The 16,778-nt window shown below is 40.0% G+C and overlaps 1 protein-coding gene across 1 annotated transcript in view; it reads left to right on the top strand.

Annotated features, from left to right (window-relative positions):
- Positions 1–3,313: 3,313 nt before the first annotated feature.
- LOC139721212 (laminin subunit alpha-1-like) overlaps positions 3,314–16,778 on the top strand; it is a 48,275-nt gene continuing 34,810 nt past the window's right edge. Inside the window, exons 1-15 of the mRNA XM_071632538.1 lie at positions 3,314–4,069; positions 4,855–5,085; positions 5,678–5,791; positions 6,523–6,739; positions 6,958–7,089; positions 7,692–7,870; positions 8,290–8,395; positions 9,183–9,444; positions 10,455–10,584; positions 11,370–11,672; positions 13,133–13,242; positions 13,764–13,984; positions 14,492–14,628; positions 15,197–15,412; positions 15,963–16,103. Coding sequence (XP_071488639.1) covers positions 3,668–4,069; positions 4,855–5,085; positions 5,678–5,791; positions 6,523–6,739; positions 6,958–7,089; positions 7,692–7,870; positions 8,290–8,395; positions 9,183–9,444; positions 10,455–10,584; positions 11,370–11,672; positions 13,133–13,242; positions 13,764–13,984; positions 14,492–14,628; positions 15,197–15,412; positions 15,963–16,103 — 2,901 coding nt within the window. The 5' untranslated portion in view covers positions 3,314–3,667. The remainder of the gene's footprint in view (positions 4,070–4,854; positions 5,086–5,677; positions 5,792–6,522; positions 6,740–6,957; positions 7,090–7,691; positions 7,871–8,289; positions 8,396–9,182; positions 9,445–10,454; positions 10,585–11,369; positions 11,673–13,132; positions 13,243–13,763; positions 13,985–14,491; positions 14,629–15,196; positions 15,413–15,962; positions 16,104–16,778) is intronic.

Genomic DNA, 16,778 nt, shown 5'->3' on the forward strand with positions numbered 1-16,778 from the left:
ATTGATTTGTCACAGGTCAACAGCACAAAATTCTTGGGTCTTTACATTGATAGTGATTTATCTTGGAGAACCCATGTTGGTTATGTAAGTAGAATTATTGCTAGAAATACAGGGGTTCTAAACAAACTTAGTTATTATTTTCCATGTAATATTCTACAGAGTATATATTCAACTTTGATATCTCCCTATCTTAATTATGGGATTCTGGCGTGGGGAAATGCTTCTAAAAATCTTATCGATTTGTTATTTATTGTGCAAAAACGCGCTATTAGAATTGTAAACCACGCTGGATACTTATCGCATACGAATGAACTTTTTATAAGCAATAAAATTTTGAAAATTCCTGAGTTATTTTCGTACAACGTTTGCCTGTTTATGTTTCAATTCTCAACTGGCCAATTACCAGATGCATTTTCCAAAATGTTCACAAGAAACTATACAGTTCATGATTATCCAATCCGCCAACGTTATGCGTATCACCTTCCACGTACCCGAACAATTTTTGCGAAAAAAACTATCATGTTCACTGGACCTAAGTACTGGAATGAACTCCCTACGGAACTTACAAGCTGCACCACTTTAACCTCATTCAAACGAAAATTAAAACAATATCTTTTGAGCAGCTACGGCATGCATATTATATAGTACTTGTTGCTCAGTATTTCCTCCCTTGTCTATCTCATTTATCTTCTAGTAATGGTCCGACGGGATCCTAACCATGTACATTATTATTCTTCGATCAGTCTGCCTGTTGCGCTCTCTAAGTTTTTATTGTTACACTCGATTGTTGGAATTCTTGCGCGTGGCAGCTGTCTGTTACCATGGTCACACGGCCTGCATGGTTTAGGACCCCGCTGGAATTTGACACCTGAGCTCCATTGTCCTTGTGTGCATATTTTATATTCACGACAAAATTCTTTTAGCCCACCTTCCATTTATGTATTTATGCCAATTGTTACGTCATCATCTATACCTCCACACCCACTTAAATCCTTACAATCTCAGTCGTTGTTCTCTCAATGTCCTTACTTGTAGTAGGTTATAGTTGCAACATGTGACCTTTCAGTGTTTTATTCTGTATTTTATATAGCAACATTTGATTTGATCTTGTTCGTTTTAATCGGATCCCCCAATTATAGTATGGTCTAAAAATATCTGTACTTATGCTTCCCCTAATCTGATTTTACCACGGGACCTGCGGCTCTATACAAGCTTGCTTTTACGCAGGCCCCATCATATTTTTTTCGCATTATGATCTCAGTTTAACTCGCATGTATACAGACCTTGTGTATACCAAGACAAACTTTTGAACATTCCGGTGAAGTTCTATTTTGAATTATGTTCTGTATAGATTTCGTATCAATTTATTTTATATTGTGATATATGTGAGAACTATGAAAATAAATTGAAATGAAATGAAATGAAATGAAATAAAGGGGGGGGGGGTTGGGGCGGTATGCGAGGGAGCGTAGCGACCGATCCCGAGCGAGGCGAGGGGGGGGGGGGGGGGGGAGGGTGTGGGAGGGGGGTGTCCCCCCTCCCACAGTAGGGAGAATTTTTGAAATCTGTGTGTGAAAATGGCGTTTTCTTGCATCTAAAACACCACTATTTTTGGTATAGAGGTCATTGCCAAATTACCCCCCATGAAAATTTGTAAAATTTAGTTGCATTTTCCTGCAATGTAAGGCCAGTTGACAACACAGATACAAAGAATTGGGGACCTTGGAATAAGCACTGTCAGCCTAGTACTTTTATTATGAACAGCTTGTCACTGATACTCACTGGCAAATCTCAGTCGACTGTGATGGACTGGCAGAATAGTAATAAAAAATAGAATAAATACATAAATAGAAAAAAAAAATTAAAAGTTAAAAAAAAAGATAAGATTAAAAAAAAATGGTCCCCGGATTTTCTTTTTTTTTTTTTTTTTTTGGGGGGGGGGTTGCAACCTCCCCCACCCCCTCTAGATCCGCTTCTGAAAGTAGTTCTGATTCTTGTTTTCTAGGACAGTGACAGATAAACACACCCACCCCAAACACGCATGGGAACTTTACAGTAGTATTTATGACGTAAGCATATAGTGGAACGAAAGAAAATAAGAGGAGTTTAAAGAAGGATACTTGTTTTCTGTTTGCAATGACTAATAAAGCTCCTCCAAAAAAGACATCGAGAATAATGTTGGCACTGTCAGTTCAGGGGAATGTGTAGAACTTAATTTAATGAAGTTCCTGTTATATCACAGAGTAGGGCCTAGAATTCTTCACATCGATCCACTATAAAGACTATGGCACAGTTCCAATCTAAACATGGCAACACATAGATTCAACCATTAGTAAAAGCCTCGTCTCTTGAAGCACTGTTGATACCGATGCACTTGGTCCCTATTCCATTAAGGTTCCAAAAGAAGAAGACGAAAGCAGCAGCAGCAGAAGAAGAAGATAATGATGAAGAAAAAGAATTAGAAGATGTAGGAGGAGGAGGAAGAGGAGGAAGAGGAGGAGGAGGAGGAGGAGACGGAGAAGGAGAAGGAGAAGGAGAAGGAGAAGGAGAAGGAGAAGGAGAAGGAGAAGGAGAAGAAGAAGAAGAAGAAGAAGGAGAAGGAGAGAAGAACAAGTTCCAAACATGCAGCAATGTTAAAGTTGCGACAACCACGGTAACAGTGAGGCATAAACCAACCAGCAGAGGGCGTTTACAATGTTTAAATTACGAGCAGTGCAAGGTATGCAACTTGCAATTAATGACAATTTTCTCACGTTTCCAAGACTGACTTTACAGCATCGGCAGCGCGATTAAAAAAAAAAAATCACAACAGCCACGCAGAAAGTAACAGTCAGGGATGATCTATGTTACCCGGTTGGTGCCGGACTATTATGTTTCATATTATTTTTTTCCCCCTTCTGGCGGTCCTCTTTGCAATAAAACTGCATAATGGTATCGATCCATGAAAGAGAGGGAGAGGGAGAGGGAGGGAGAGAAATATATATTAACCTAACCTACTAGTATTGTGTGTGTCCATATGTTTGTATGACTAATGGGTTGGTACGACTATTTTCTTCCTCTGTTTCACGTTCCTCATGCATTTCCGCTGATATTTCATAATTTGACATTGGGACATATACCATCCATATTATTGCTCTCCTTGAAATGCGGAATGCGATCCACAATACCGACGTTGTTGCGCAAACCGATCAACGGATAGCGCGAGCGTTATCCGAGATCTTTAAATTCCATAGCAACATAAAGCGTTGGCATTTAAACTGCGATAACAACGACCGGCGTTCTCATGAGTCATATCGAGCATTTGGAGATCTAGACAAGGGTTTATATTCACGTCGAACACCTCCCTGATTATTGTGTGTAGTATACGTTTCTGCCCTGATTACTCATCAATGTAACGTTACACCTGTTCGCAGTCCACAGTTTAAATACAGCTGTCACCACCGCTGTCGCAAATAATCAATTAATTATGCAAATACTCTGGCATCTGCGAGAGTAGCGTCCGTTAGAAACGAAGCGAACGGGTGTGGATCACGAAGTAAAACGGGTATGAGCGTGTTGTAAATGCGACTGATTTGACAAGTCTGGACATTTTTGAACATCAGCAATGTGTTGATGCTGCGAAAGCTTTACTTTCTGAAGCAAAGTGGAGTTATTTACCGATGAAATCATGTCCTGCACGCAAGACTTTGCATTCTTAGTCCCACGCATGTCTTTTAAGCGTAGGCTTCTATTGGGCATTGCATTGCTTCTGATTTTGTCAACTCGTTCGTCGACAGTCGCCCAGACCGTCAACGTTGCCCTGAACAAGCCCATCGCAGCAAACATAACGTGTGGAAGTCCTGCTGAAACGTTTCTAGCCCATACAGAGAGCAGTAAGTCCCCGCAAGACCGGATCGAATCTACTTGTGATGCCAATGTATCGTCTCTAGCCCATCCTCCGCGATACATGGTGGACTTGGACCCAACAACTGGAGAGAGCTACACATGGTGGCAAAGCACATCCAGACTCAGGTTGATTGAAGCAGGATTCAGCAGTCCAGATTCTGAAATAATACTTGACTTGCAAGAGGTACTTGTCAGGATAGTAAATCTGTGTTCTGTAAGAATAACTAGTAAAACTTAATGGATTCAGTGACAGTGTTGCAATAATTTAAATTTGCCGTAAACTTACTGTACTTGTAATTTCCAGTGTTATGTAGTACAAAACAGAACAAGAATGAGAAACCAGCAAATTCAACAAGTTGAAAAGACTTCCTTATGACCCCCACTAATTTTGCCACATAACACTCTACACTACCCTACTCTTGCAATAGCTAATGCATGGATGAACGCAGGGTCACAGGACACATATTTTGAAAGTGATGTGGACAGTTTACATGTACTGTACATCCATGCGTAAGTTAACAAGAGTATGGTACTGCAGAGTGGTAGATCTATGGCAAAATAAGTGGGGACCTAGGGGGGATATAAGGAAGTCTTTCCAAAATAAACAATTTGTAGTGATCCATTAAGCAGTACCTGTAAGGATGCTATACTTCGCATTGAGAGTATACTAATAGCCCCATAGAGGCAGATGTGTTCAGTCCACAGCTAGCACATCTTGAGTTATTGTAAGCAAAGATTAACTGTAACAAAAGGATAAAAAGTCACTCGCAGCTCACACCTTGTAAAGCCAGTATAAAAAAAAAAAGAGTGAACATCTCAGTTCATGAATAAAATTTTGTTCCCCTCTTGTTCCGTCTAATTACAATAATAGATAAGAATTAGTTTTCACATTGATTGATTTTAATGTTGTGAAAACATTGCATGCTATTAAACTTTCAGTCATTTTGAAACATTTTTTTTTTGTCCAAGGTACACTCAGTGGAGTCCATCACCATCCAGATGGGCGACTCTGTCAGGTCTGGCCAGATGGGTGTTGAGAAATCCGAGGATGGTCAGACATACACTCAGTGGCTCTACCAAGTCTCAAGCCTGGGAGAGTGCACCTCTCTTTTTAACGTGCCACCTGTGACAGCTGTCATAGACTCCAACACTGTCCTGTGCACCACGTTCTTGTTCAGCGAGCAGCCACGCAATGAAATGGTGAGAAAAAGAAGAGATAATTGAGGCAGAATCATCAAGAATTGAGGATGGGCCCGAACTTGAAGGAACTGTATCCTAGTTGTACTTACATGTACTGTAGGGTATACAGTCAAACCTATCATAGCAGGCACCTTTCTATAGTGGTCAAGTGTTTGTACTTGGCAGTCTGTTTCATGTGGCCATTGGAGTCTCTCTCAGAGAGACATTATGTATCAAAGACCTTAAATATAGCAGCCAAATGTCTTGTGTGGCTTGCAGCCACTTAATTTGTCTCCCATGGGCAATTAATGTAGTTATATTTTACTGTGTATAATGGTGGGAAGATTCTGTAAAACTTCTGTAATTCCTTCTAATTTCATTAGTGTGAGATGAAATCAACCCATGTTCCATTTTGACCACTGGATTTTTAGTAGCAGTAATGTACTTCACTTCATTGAATAAACTGAAGTCAATTTCAGACTGTAATTTGCTCAATTTGTAAAGAGCTTCATTTTCATCTTTTTCAGTACATCAACATGAAAGTGTAATCTAATAGTCACAATTTTAATTGTTTTGATGACATACTGCATTTGATCTGTCTCCTCATGCTCAGATCATGTTCAGCTGGTCCACTCCGAATGCATATCAGGATTGGCAGCGAGCTCGCTTCATCAAGATCAATTTTTACAATATGCCGCGTAGCTTTGGTTTCATCTCGAATGAATATGTGAGTACAATTCCTCTCCCAGTGATAGTTGATACAGTTTGTTATTTATTACAGAGTGTGTTGGCTTTCCATTGTTGCAAAGTCTGTAGAGGTTAGTTTATTCTGTGCCATGTAGTATCAGTTTTTACCCACAAAAAAATTAGTTTACATTGAGAGAATGACCATGTAGCCAATTTTCTTTTTTAGGAAAAGCCTTCATTATACCATATCTAAAATCAATGCTCTTGGTGCTTAAGAACAGGGGGGCGTTTCATCAACGAGTTCGTCTGAGGTTTTCACCGACAAATTTGCTATCAGCCAATCAGACTCAAGGATTTCAGTAGCTTTTAACAGTTGTCAGTGTAAATCACTCACAAAAAGTTTCATGAAACGGTTCCCAGATGTTTTTAGTCGTTGATGAATGCTTTTAGCATGTACAATATGTTCATGGTTGTGAGGTGAGATATAAAGCCTTGATGCTACTGTTTTCAAAAGAGGCATAGGCATCTATGTTGCTGTAGATGCATTTTTGGTTCTCTTGATTGATACGTGTGCTACCCGAAATAGAATCAGTTTTGTGCGCAAAGTGATCATAGTTGCATAGAACCAGGTTAAAAGGTTGACAGAGTAAGAGACTGAGCTTCAAAGAGAGTATTTGAAGTACATGTATAGCTTGCTTGATTTTTATATGTTTACATATATTTGGAGTGGTTGATTTTAAACTGATGAATGTTTTGGACCCTTCTACACAGCACCACTACACAGTGCGTAATCTGGAGGTGATGGCACCTTGTGAGTGTAATGACCACAACATAGGCTGCACCCTGCAACCTTTGACCTCTGACCCGGATCTGGAGACCTACCAGTGTGTGTGTGGGGACAACACGCAGGGTCAAACGTGCAACGAATGCCTTCCGTTCTACAACCAGTTGCCGTACCAACCAGGCACTAATGGCTTCGTCTGTGAACGTAAGATTTTTTTCATTTCTTCCCTTTCTCTGTGGTGAGTGCTATGGATGTAAATTTCCAATCTATTCATATATCAGACATACATTTATAGCAAATACATATAGGAAATGTCATTGAAAAATTTAGGCACGGTAAATTTGGAGTAAATTTGAACAGAGCATACCAATATATGTGTAAATTATGATTTTTTTTTTGTTTGCTACATTTTGTATTTGCAGAGTGTAACTGCTTCAATCACAGTGAAGTCTGTGTTTATGATGAGGCTGTTGCAGCATCTGGCAGCAGCTTGAACGTCAACGGAAACTTCGTCGGTGGGGGCGTGTGCCAGGATTGTCAGAATTTCACAGCAGGTAACGGCAAGTCTGTTCTTTCTTATGAAGAAGTGAAATGTCTACTGCATTGCACTGTGAGAAGAAACACTAATCCTCAGGATGTGATGTGATTTTCTGACCATTAGATCATTTATTAGAATGAAACATATGTTATGTAATGTATGCTTCTTATTTTGTGTCGTAAGTTGTGACATACTAGATAGTATTATAGACATTCCATTTCATGATATGTTCTTTTTATACTGCCATTGAGCATAAAAGAAATATAAATATATGTTATGTAGTGTATACTTCTGATTCTTGTGTCGAAAGTTGTGACATACTAGATAGTATTATTTCATTTCATAATATGTTCTTTTTATACTTTCATCGAGTATCTATGTTAGACACAGAGTGGCCCCCATTTTGTGACGATCATCATCTCTGAAACTGAAGTCCTACAGAGTTGGTGAAAATTGCTCCTACAGGTGTATCTCCTAGAATTCTAATAATTTTGCCTAGATCTGGGTGGCATAAATGGTTTGTATACTGTTATGAGGTGTCATCTTTTTGTTTCAAAGAACAAAGGAATGATATTTAATCATTTTCTCTCACTTCCATGAATATATTTCTCTGGATAGGTATCAACTGTCAGCTGTGCTTGCAGTTTTACTTCCGACCGCTCACCAAGTCCCAGTCTGATGAAGATGCCTGCCAGCCATGTAATTGCTTCCTCGCCGGCACCAGGGAGGACGCCCTCACTGGGCTGGTTAAAGGAGAATGCGTGATGAACGATGATGTACCAAATCCAGCAGGAATGGTATGGCACCTAAGAAACTATTATCTCTCTTTCCGAGTTCGAACATTGGTTTGGATATGTATTGTATGTGTACATGCTCTGCTTGTGTAGTAGTTCATGGAAAAAGATGAAAATGGAGTTTGTTCTACAACATTTTATATCCGCAATTTCTCTTTCGATCATCAATGCGGGATTTGCATGTGATAGATTAGAGTATCCAGACAGGTTTATTAGATGCTGATCTGCAATGTTGTATGTCGTATATTCACAGTGATGCTGTAGTATTGAGTGATTTGTAAAGCACCTTTAGATACATTATGCATATTGATGACTAGGGGGGAACATAGAGAATGTTCCACCTGAAGCATTTGAAGTGCTACAGAGTGAGGCTGTAAACCTAAGGACTTACAACAACGTGCAAGTATGTGTGATTTATGCAGGCTCCTGGTGACTGCCACTGTAAGGTCAACGTGCAGGGGTCAAAGTGCAATGAGTGCAGAGACGGCTTCTATGACCTGACCGATGCCAATACCAACGGATGCCTTGGTAAGTCTCTGTCCAAGTGGCAGTCAGGTTTTCATTTCACACAGCAGGTGGTGGAAGAAGAAGAAATAAGCTAAACTATTATGATATTGTGTGGTTCAATCTGATATTGCTGTTGAACTGATTCATTCATTAACTACATGTATAATGATGAAAAGTAGATGATACAGCTATTGAATCTCTAATGTAGTGGCTGTCTTTTACGAGTGTACACCATTCTTACCAAACTTCTTAGGATTAACTGTTTGTATAAGACTGATATGCACCAGAACTGAACTCAAAATGCAGTACATTGAGGCTTGAAAGAGGGAAGTAAATGTGTTCCATAGGATTATCTCTGTCTCTTTTTTTTTTCTTTGCGTGCATGTGGCCGACATCCTAGGGGTAACGAAAAAAGGAACAAAGAGCTATCACTAGCATAGTGTTACATTGTAGCCATGGTTTGAATAACCTAATGTGTGTGACATGTGTCGTAAATTCAGACTTCAGGCATCATTAAATTTTCTTTTTCCAGCTCTAGTTTGAACCCTGCCTATAACTGGTGAAAATATTCAGCACATTCATAAACCACATCAGTTGTGCTTGAACCTCTGTTTTGCATATGACATCCATTTTGGGTGTTTTTTTTTTTTTTTTTGGGGGGGGGGTCTTTTCTTGTATATGACTGCATAGATTAGAAAACATCTTCATACATACAATACTTCAGGTCGGGTGTATGTGCTTGCCCTACTCATTGGTCTCTTTTGATTTCATCTAATTTATCTCCTTGTGATGTTGTGTCCCCATTCAGGGTGTGACTGTTTCCTTGATGGTACCATGAATGGTTCCAACATCTGCAGCAAGGACTCCTCTGGTCAGTGTCCGTGCAAGGCCAATGTAGGGGGACGCCGATGTGACGTTTGCCAGGACGGCTACCATGGCCTGACCGCAGAAAACGAAAATGGCTGCTTGGCCTGTGCTTGTGATGTTGGTGGGGCGGAGAGTCCGGTGTGCAACAAAGCCAGCGGGGAATGCTCCTGTAGACCCTTGGTCGTTGGTCAACAGTGTGATGGGTGAGTGACCCTTACTTCTTCAAAGCTATTGCTTCAGTTCAATCTTGACCATGCCATTGTTTTTTTGCATAGTCACCTTTTAAAGAGGATCCACCATGTGAATGTTTAATGCACTTTTGACAGAACAGATGCAGTGACGTTGTACTTAAAAAAAAAAAAAACATATCTTAAATTTTTTATGGAGTCAAAAGGGGCCTGAGCTTTTGAGCATAGCAGAATCTTTGTCAGAGGCAAAATGACAAACAGGCAGGGAAAGCAATCACATTTAAGGACTACACACAAGAAGAACAGTCAGGGGAGGGCTGGGGACACAGAACAAAGAAACAAATGAATCAGTGTTACAATTAAGGGAAGTGACAGATTTAGCTGTTTCTAGGTTAATACAAGCTCTTAACAAGCCAAGAAACACCAGTATGCCCCCAACGCCCTAAATTAACTAAGATGAGAGTAAATACATGATGTTATGAGATATTTCATATCTTAATTCAGAAACTTACAGTAGCGTACAAGTTTATCTATCTTTGTGTGTGGTCATTTTTGTAATACTTTTTTCTTTAATGCTTGGGAAGGATGTTAAGGCAGAGAGAAAGAGCATTGCTTTCCAAATTATGCATACATCAGTATCCATTCTGACGAGACTTTGACAGTTTTTGGCAGCTGTCTTATCTCTGTCATAGATACACAGCATCTGCCACACCACAGTGTTCATTGGCGGATCCAGAGGGGGCGCACGGGGCGTGTTGTGCGAAAGAGAAAATGGGAGGGGGCGTGCACCCCCTTTAATTTTGTAAAGGCGCCTCCCCTTTACGGAATTCCTGGATCTGCCCCTGGTGTTTGATACTTGTATGAGATGTCATCTACTGCCATCAGTTTCCTCAAGGAGCTGTTCAGTCGTACACAAACATGGTCAGTGAAGTTCACATAGTCTTTCAAGCTCATGCACATAATTGATAAAATCACTGATATTCCGATCATTCTCTGGTTTTCTCTCCATTTCGTGTGTCTTCCAGAGTGGCCCAAGATGCATTTTATCCCACCCTGCACTCCATCAGCTCTGAGTTTGAGACCTCTGACAGCCCCTTCTGGAGACGGGACGTCGATGACTACTTCGGCATCGGCTATGTGGAACTCTCTGGCATGGTAAGAGATTAAGAGCGAAGAGGCCCTATGAAATGAATGATACTCTCGAGGTTGTTTTGTTGGAGATCATGCTGCAGCAACACGTCATATGAACTGTCAATATTTAAAAATTACATCATCATGGTGTATGCAGCAGAAGTAGGGACGGGCACTTTCTGACTTGATGCATTAAATCGTAACAGTGACAAAATTTCAAAGTATTTTCTTAAAGAAGCTGTATTCATCTCACCGAAAAATTGATAATTTATGGAAACCAAGAGAGTGAAGAAGTTTAGCAAGCTGTTTGACTGTACTTTTTTAACTCTGTAAGAAGGAATCACCTTTCGTTTTGTTAAGGACCACCGGTAGTAATCTAATGCATTAATAGTAAAACTACAAAGCGGTTTGTTTTGTTTTGAGAAAATAGAATGTACTGATGACATTGATTGGAGAAAAAGGTACCACGCAGCTAACTTCGCGGTCGCCATTGACTGATGTCATTATTTTCAAGTGCACACTGAAGGCTGGTTAGGTGACTGACTGACAGCTGTGCCAGGAAATATCTGAACTTCTGTTCTGCTTTGTTTTCATCAATTTTCCACTAATCAAGAGAATGCAAGCTGTAGACAAGCTGTCACATTTGCACCTTTCTTTTACACAATTTGTTAGTGAAACTTGCATTGACAGTGGGATAACAAGTTTTGAGCATATCATTTAAATGTTTCTGAAGTTCCTCCATTGTAATAGGGCTGTAGAGTAGCTGTGAACCTTTGATTTTATTTCAATCCAATTTTGCCTGTCTGCAGATGAATGCAAGTACCATCCTGTCTGTACCCCCCTCTCAACTAAGTGGTGGGTTCCACATCGTGCTCAGGGCAATTACTGAAGGCGCCACCACTGTGAGCGTCACCATTAGACCTGCGGGGGGTGAGCAGCAGGCAGCAGTGCAGAGGGGCACTGCTGATTTACCCATCTGCCTGGAGGAATGGTGCTATGATGGAGTGGCCGACAACGTTGACCCCCTTTTGGAAGACAGATTTCAGCTGAACCCAGGAGACTGGGAAATCACAGTTGGTGTGAATACACAAGGAGGTGGCAGAGTGTTGCTCGTAAGTTTTTTTTTATCATCTTTCACATGCAATAAAGGAATTCAATAGTCCTATGGTCTTTGATAAGATATCACATATCCAAAATTAGTGTTTGGTATTTATGAATTTTGGCATGAAAGTTGCAGTGATCTATATATCTTTCAATTCTTAAACTGTGGCCTGCCATCTGAGTCATGTTGGATACTCTTATTTGCCACATCAACGACCGGTAGGCATGCATTTTCTGTTCAATATTAGCTGGTAACCTCACAAGATAGCAGGACAAATGAACAATGAACTTCTTGAAAGCCATTTCAATTTTAAAAGTGAAAAATCAAACTTTTAGTACCTCAGTGTATTTCTCATCTTTAAGGCCATGATAATCTATAGCACCAGGAACTGAGGCTTAGTCGGTGAAGAGGGCATGCATGGTTTTTATACAAATCACTGCTACCATTATTGATTCAACTTGCATTCAAATTCGTCTGCGTGACCAACATTTGCAGCTGTTGCAACAAGGTAAACAAATCCCCTCCCCCAACTGCTGTCTCCATGGCAACTGCAATCAATGCAGTAATGGTATGGAGGCAGACAGTGTTTACAGTGCGTGCAGTGGGCAAATTGAGAGAGTTTTCTTATATGTGCCTGTCTTGTGTCATGCCAGCTGGTATGACAGGAGATTTTGTCAATATGTACTCCTCATCTAAAGTAAGCAACAAGTGAAAGTGATCCATTTCTGTGCACAGAGAGTCAACATTCTGTCACCCTAGCAAATGTGAAGAAAGCCATTGATTTTTCCTTCACAAAAGTTCTGAAAGAGTTGTGATGTGTTTACATGCATTTATGAATTTGAATTTGTGTATTTATACATTCAAGTCTTGTAGAGTCTTTACAGTATTTTAGACCTTTTCTCCAGCCGTGTAGAATTGTACATTATTGTGAGATATGGCTTCTTCTTGCATTCAAATAATGGGGAATTAAATCTAGGGATCCTTTCACATCCAACAGCTCTACCCCATCCATTTCAAATGAGCAAATCATCAGGTGTTATATCAATGTTACATACAATGTAAGGATGCCTGTCAAAGCCAGCAAAAGAATAATTTTTGTTTGAGAAATCAGCCCTTAGATGACTGACCCATGATCAATCATGGCTCATCATAGATTTATGATATTAGGTTGTTAAAGAGATTATTGCGTTGGCAGTGCTGCTCTGTTCACTGCATCGCCCAAAGAAAGGACACTTATTAAATCATAGCCCAAAGGAAGATAATTTAAATAAAGATATGAGTTAAATACCTCAATTAGATGTCAGAAAATTTGTAAGGATTAGGATTAACACTCTTATTTTCATCAGTCTCAGCCCTTTTGGTGATCTTCCTCATGCAGTGTTGTCAAACAGTGGACTATTCATATGATTTTATATGATTAGATCGAGTGTCTGATCAAAGCTGTTTTCCATTTTGGCATTGTAATTTCAGGACCAGGTAGTTGCTATCCCCACCGAATACAGTGATCCAACACCATTACTAGGGCTACAGAGGGCTGAAAATTTCACAGATGTATGTAATATACAGACTAATGACATGAGGTAAGTATGTATTATTTGTTTTATTCTGTATTTCTCATCAATTTTTTTCTTCAATTTTCTAAGTGTTCTAGTTTACCTATAATCTATCTAGACATACCTTGTTAGTAACTATATGTAACTATGATAAAAGGCATTAAATGTTTCACTTTTGGGCCTTGCCACAAAAAAAGAAAAAAGAAAGAAAAAAGAATTTGCTAAGTTTGTGTCAAAAACTATTTTGTTTTTGTAGAGATGTTATTTCTGAAATGAAAATGTCTGAAATTCTTTCATATTTTCAGCAAGCTTATATGACTTGTTCAGACAGAAAGGGTGGAAACAAAATATCACCCAACTCGCTCTACATATATTGTGTACCTTTGCAAGATATTTGCAATTGTGCATATTCATGACCACTTGGTAATCCATCTATGCTGTCAAACACATCTGCATTTTGTGTAGTGGTAGTAGAACTTAGTCATTGGTAACTGTCAATAAAGAAAGGAAAATCTCTCATTAGTGTGTATCTGTATTTAATACTCAAGACTGGGCACGTCGGATGAAGCCCTGTGCCTTGGCAGTGTCTTCTCACTGACCACCTTCTACTTTGACGGAGCCATGTCATGTGACTGTGACATCACGGGAAGTGTCGGCATGATGTGCGATGCCTACGGGGGCCAGTGCGACTGCAAGAACGGCGTCGGGGGGCGCACCTGTGACTTTTGTCTGCCGGAGTACTTCTCTTTCAGAGCCACGGGGTGTACCTGTGAGTATATCTCCTTAGCAAGACCTCACACTTTCACATGTTTTGTTTTCTTAAGGTAAGGATAAAGATTTCTCGAGCATAAGATAAAAGATAAACGATCATAATTGATGACCTCCATCTTTCATTCTGTGGTGATACATGTGTAGATGATATATGATCTACGGTCAATGTCTTCCATACACATGTAATGAAAGCATCTGCATTGGAAGTTGTACAGAGTTGTGTACTGTACTGTAGTGATTTTGTGAGTACACTGTATAGCTACCAACATAGGGGGAGAGGGAAAAGTTGTTCGTAGCAGTTCCAAGGATTGTCGTATTGTATGTAGATATTCAGTGCACTTATAAGGGTAAAACAAATAATTCTTCTTAACAATTGTAGACCAATCAATAATATATAAAGATGCTATGTGATTTTGCTGGAAGACCAAATTACTGACCTTGAATGAAACACGCTTAGAAAGTGTGCATTTGTTCAGTATAAATCACCTTTCCTTGTCTCTTACAGCTTGTGATTGCTTTGGTGATGACAAAGTGTGCGATGTGACCACCGGTCAGTGCACGTGTCCACCCAACACCGCTGGACGTCGATGTGACCGATGTGTGACCTTCACCTGGGGGCTGAACAGTACGACAGGCTGTCAGGTAATGCATCATCACTCATCAAATTGATTGCAGGAACTCCATTGTATATCGATATATATGTTTAGTTTCAATGAGATCATAGTTAAGTAAATCTGTATCATTCAAGTTTCTGCTCTACAGTGCACTCCCGTTATAACGAACACGGTTATAACAAAATTCCAGTTACAACGAAGTAAAAATTGAGTCCGCAACATTACCTGCTCTTTGTTTTTTATTTTTTATTTGTTCGGTTATAACAAAATTTCAATATAATGAAAGAAAACTGCCGGTCCCAAGGACTTTGTTATAATGGGAGTCCAGTGTACGATCATACAGACGTATCAAAATAAATCAAATCAAAATCAGTTGAACAGAATCTATGAAACAGTTTATGAAAGCCAAATAGTACTGGCCCTGTCATGCAAACATGTATAGAATTACAGTCTTTGAAAATGAAATGATGGTATAATACTGGTCAAACCCTATTTAAATCATCCTGGAGTTACTTTTTCAAGATGGAAAAAAAAGAATATGTAGCAAGAATATGTCAAACAAATTGTTGTGTTTTGCTTTTGTCATATGCAAACAGCCATGTGACTGTAATCCCACTGGATCGGTCAGTCTGCAGTGCGACCAGACCACCGGTCAGTGCCAGTGCCAGCCGGGCGTCGGTGGCCGTGACTGCTCCCGCTGTCTGGACGGCTACAAGGAGCTGACCACGGAGGGCTGTGCCCGCTGCGACTGCGATGTGGACGGCAGTCTGAGCTCGGTTTGCAATCCCATCACGGGTCAATGCCCATGCAAGGTGAGCCTCTACTCACTCAGTGGTCCATCATCACTGGGGTGACAAGACCTCGTATCTACAAAATGTCACATGTTCAGGAGAGCAAAAAGACATGGCTGCCAAATGACTATATCAAAAATGGGAGAGCCATTCCTTTGAAATGCCGTGGTGGCTTCATTTTTGGGGTAAGACAGCTAGGATCTGGACAGGACATCACTCATGCATTTCCGTGAAATATTAGCAAATTTACATTTGATCCATTGTGTGTAAATTGTGTCAATTCCCCACGAAGAGAAGTCTGCATACATCAAATAGATTATACAGATTTTGAAAAAAACCCCAAAAGAACAAAAAAACTACATCAATTATTGATTGAAAGGGCCCTCTGGTAGCAGGGCCCTCTCGGAGAGCAGTGGCAACACTGAAGAGGCTACCCTTGGTAAATAAGACGGTTTTGTTGTTGTTGTTGTTGTTGTTGTTGCTGCTGCTGCTGCTGCTACTGTTGTTGATGTTGTTGTTGTTGTTGTTGTTGTTAGATCTTCCAATGCTCTACTATTTCCCCTCTATGCAGAACAACACAGAGGGTCTGCTGTGCGACACCTGTATGGCAGGTACATTTTACAACAGCGAGGGGCACCCCCAGGGCTGCCTGGATTGTGTATGTATGGGAATCACCAGCCAGTGTGACAGCACACAGTGGAGGAGTGTGCAGGTAAACGCTCAAACAGATTCTCTTGATGCTATCAGCGGACAAATCAATTCTTACCCTTGTTTAGACCATATGGAAAAACTACCCAAAATGCAATTGTTTTAGGAGAATACATATAGTGATTAAGTCAGTAACAATAGTGATTTCATTGTATTGTCAATATGTGAGATGTCCCAAGATGTGAAATTACAAACTGGCTACCTTTAATTTTCTGAATGAACTAAGATATTAATCGTCAGCCCAGGACTAGATGCATTTGTAATCAATGTGACAAAAGTAGGAGGAGAAATCAATGTGTGAATGGTGGCATTCTATGTATAAATTTGCCTCAAGCCACTGAAAAATCTTTTATGATTTTTTTGGGAGACTGTGTGATGCTTGTATTTATTAATCTCTACATATCCCATCCCCATATTTTGCCATTTGTGAGTGATTTTACGAGGGAAGTCTGTTTGCTTGATATGGGTTTAAAGGGCTGGTATAGCATTGTTGGAGATGAGGATTGGGCTTTTAACTTTTCGCGAGATGCCATGAAACCGGTTATGAAATAGTACAGAGCGTACCATTCTAAGAGGAATTCAAAGTTTATTAGATGAAAATCAGGTTTGGAATGGCTGAGACATCCAAAAACAAAGTAAAAGAAAGTGATCGTAATATACAAATGCTCTGTTTGGGATA

This window comes from Diadema antillarum, unplaced genomic scaffold, assembly GCF_040938485.1.
Source record: "Diadema antillarum isolate AM-2024a unplaced genomic scaffold, OU_Dant_1.0 scf00000140, whole genome shotgun sequence".
NCBI lineage: Eukaryota > Metazoa > Echinodermata > Echinoidea > Diadematoida > Diadematidae > Diadema > Diadema antillarum.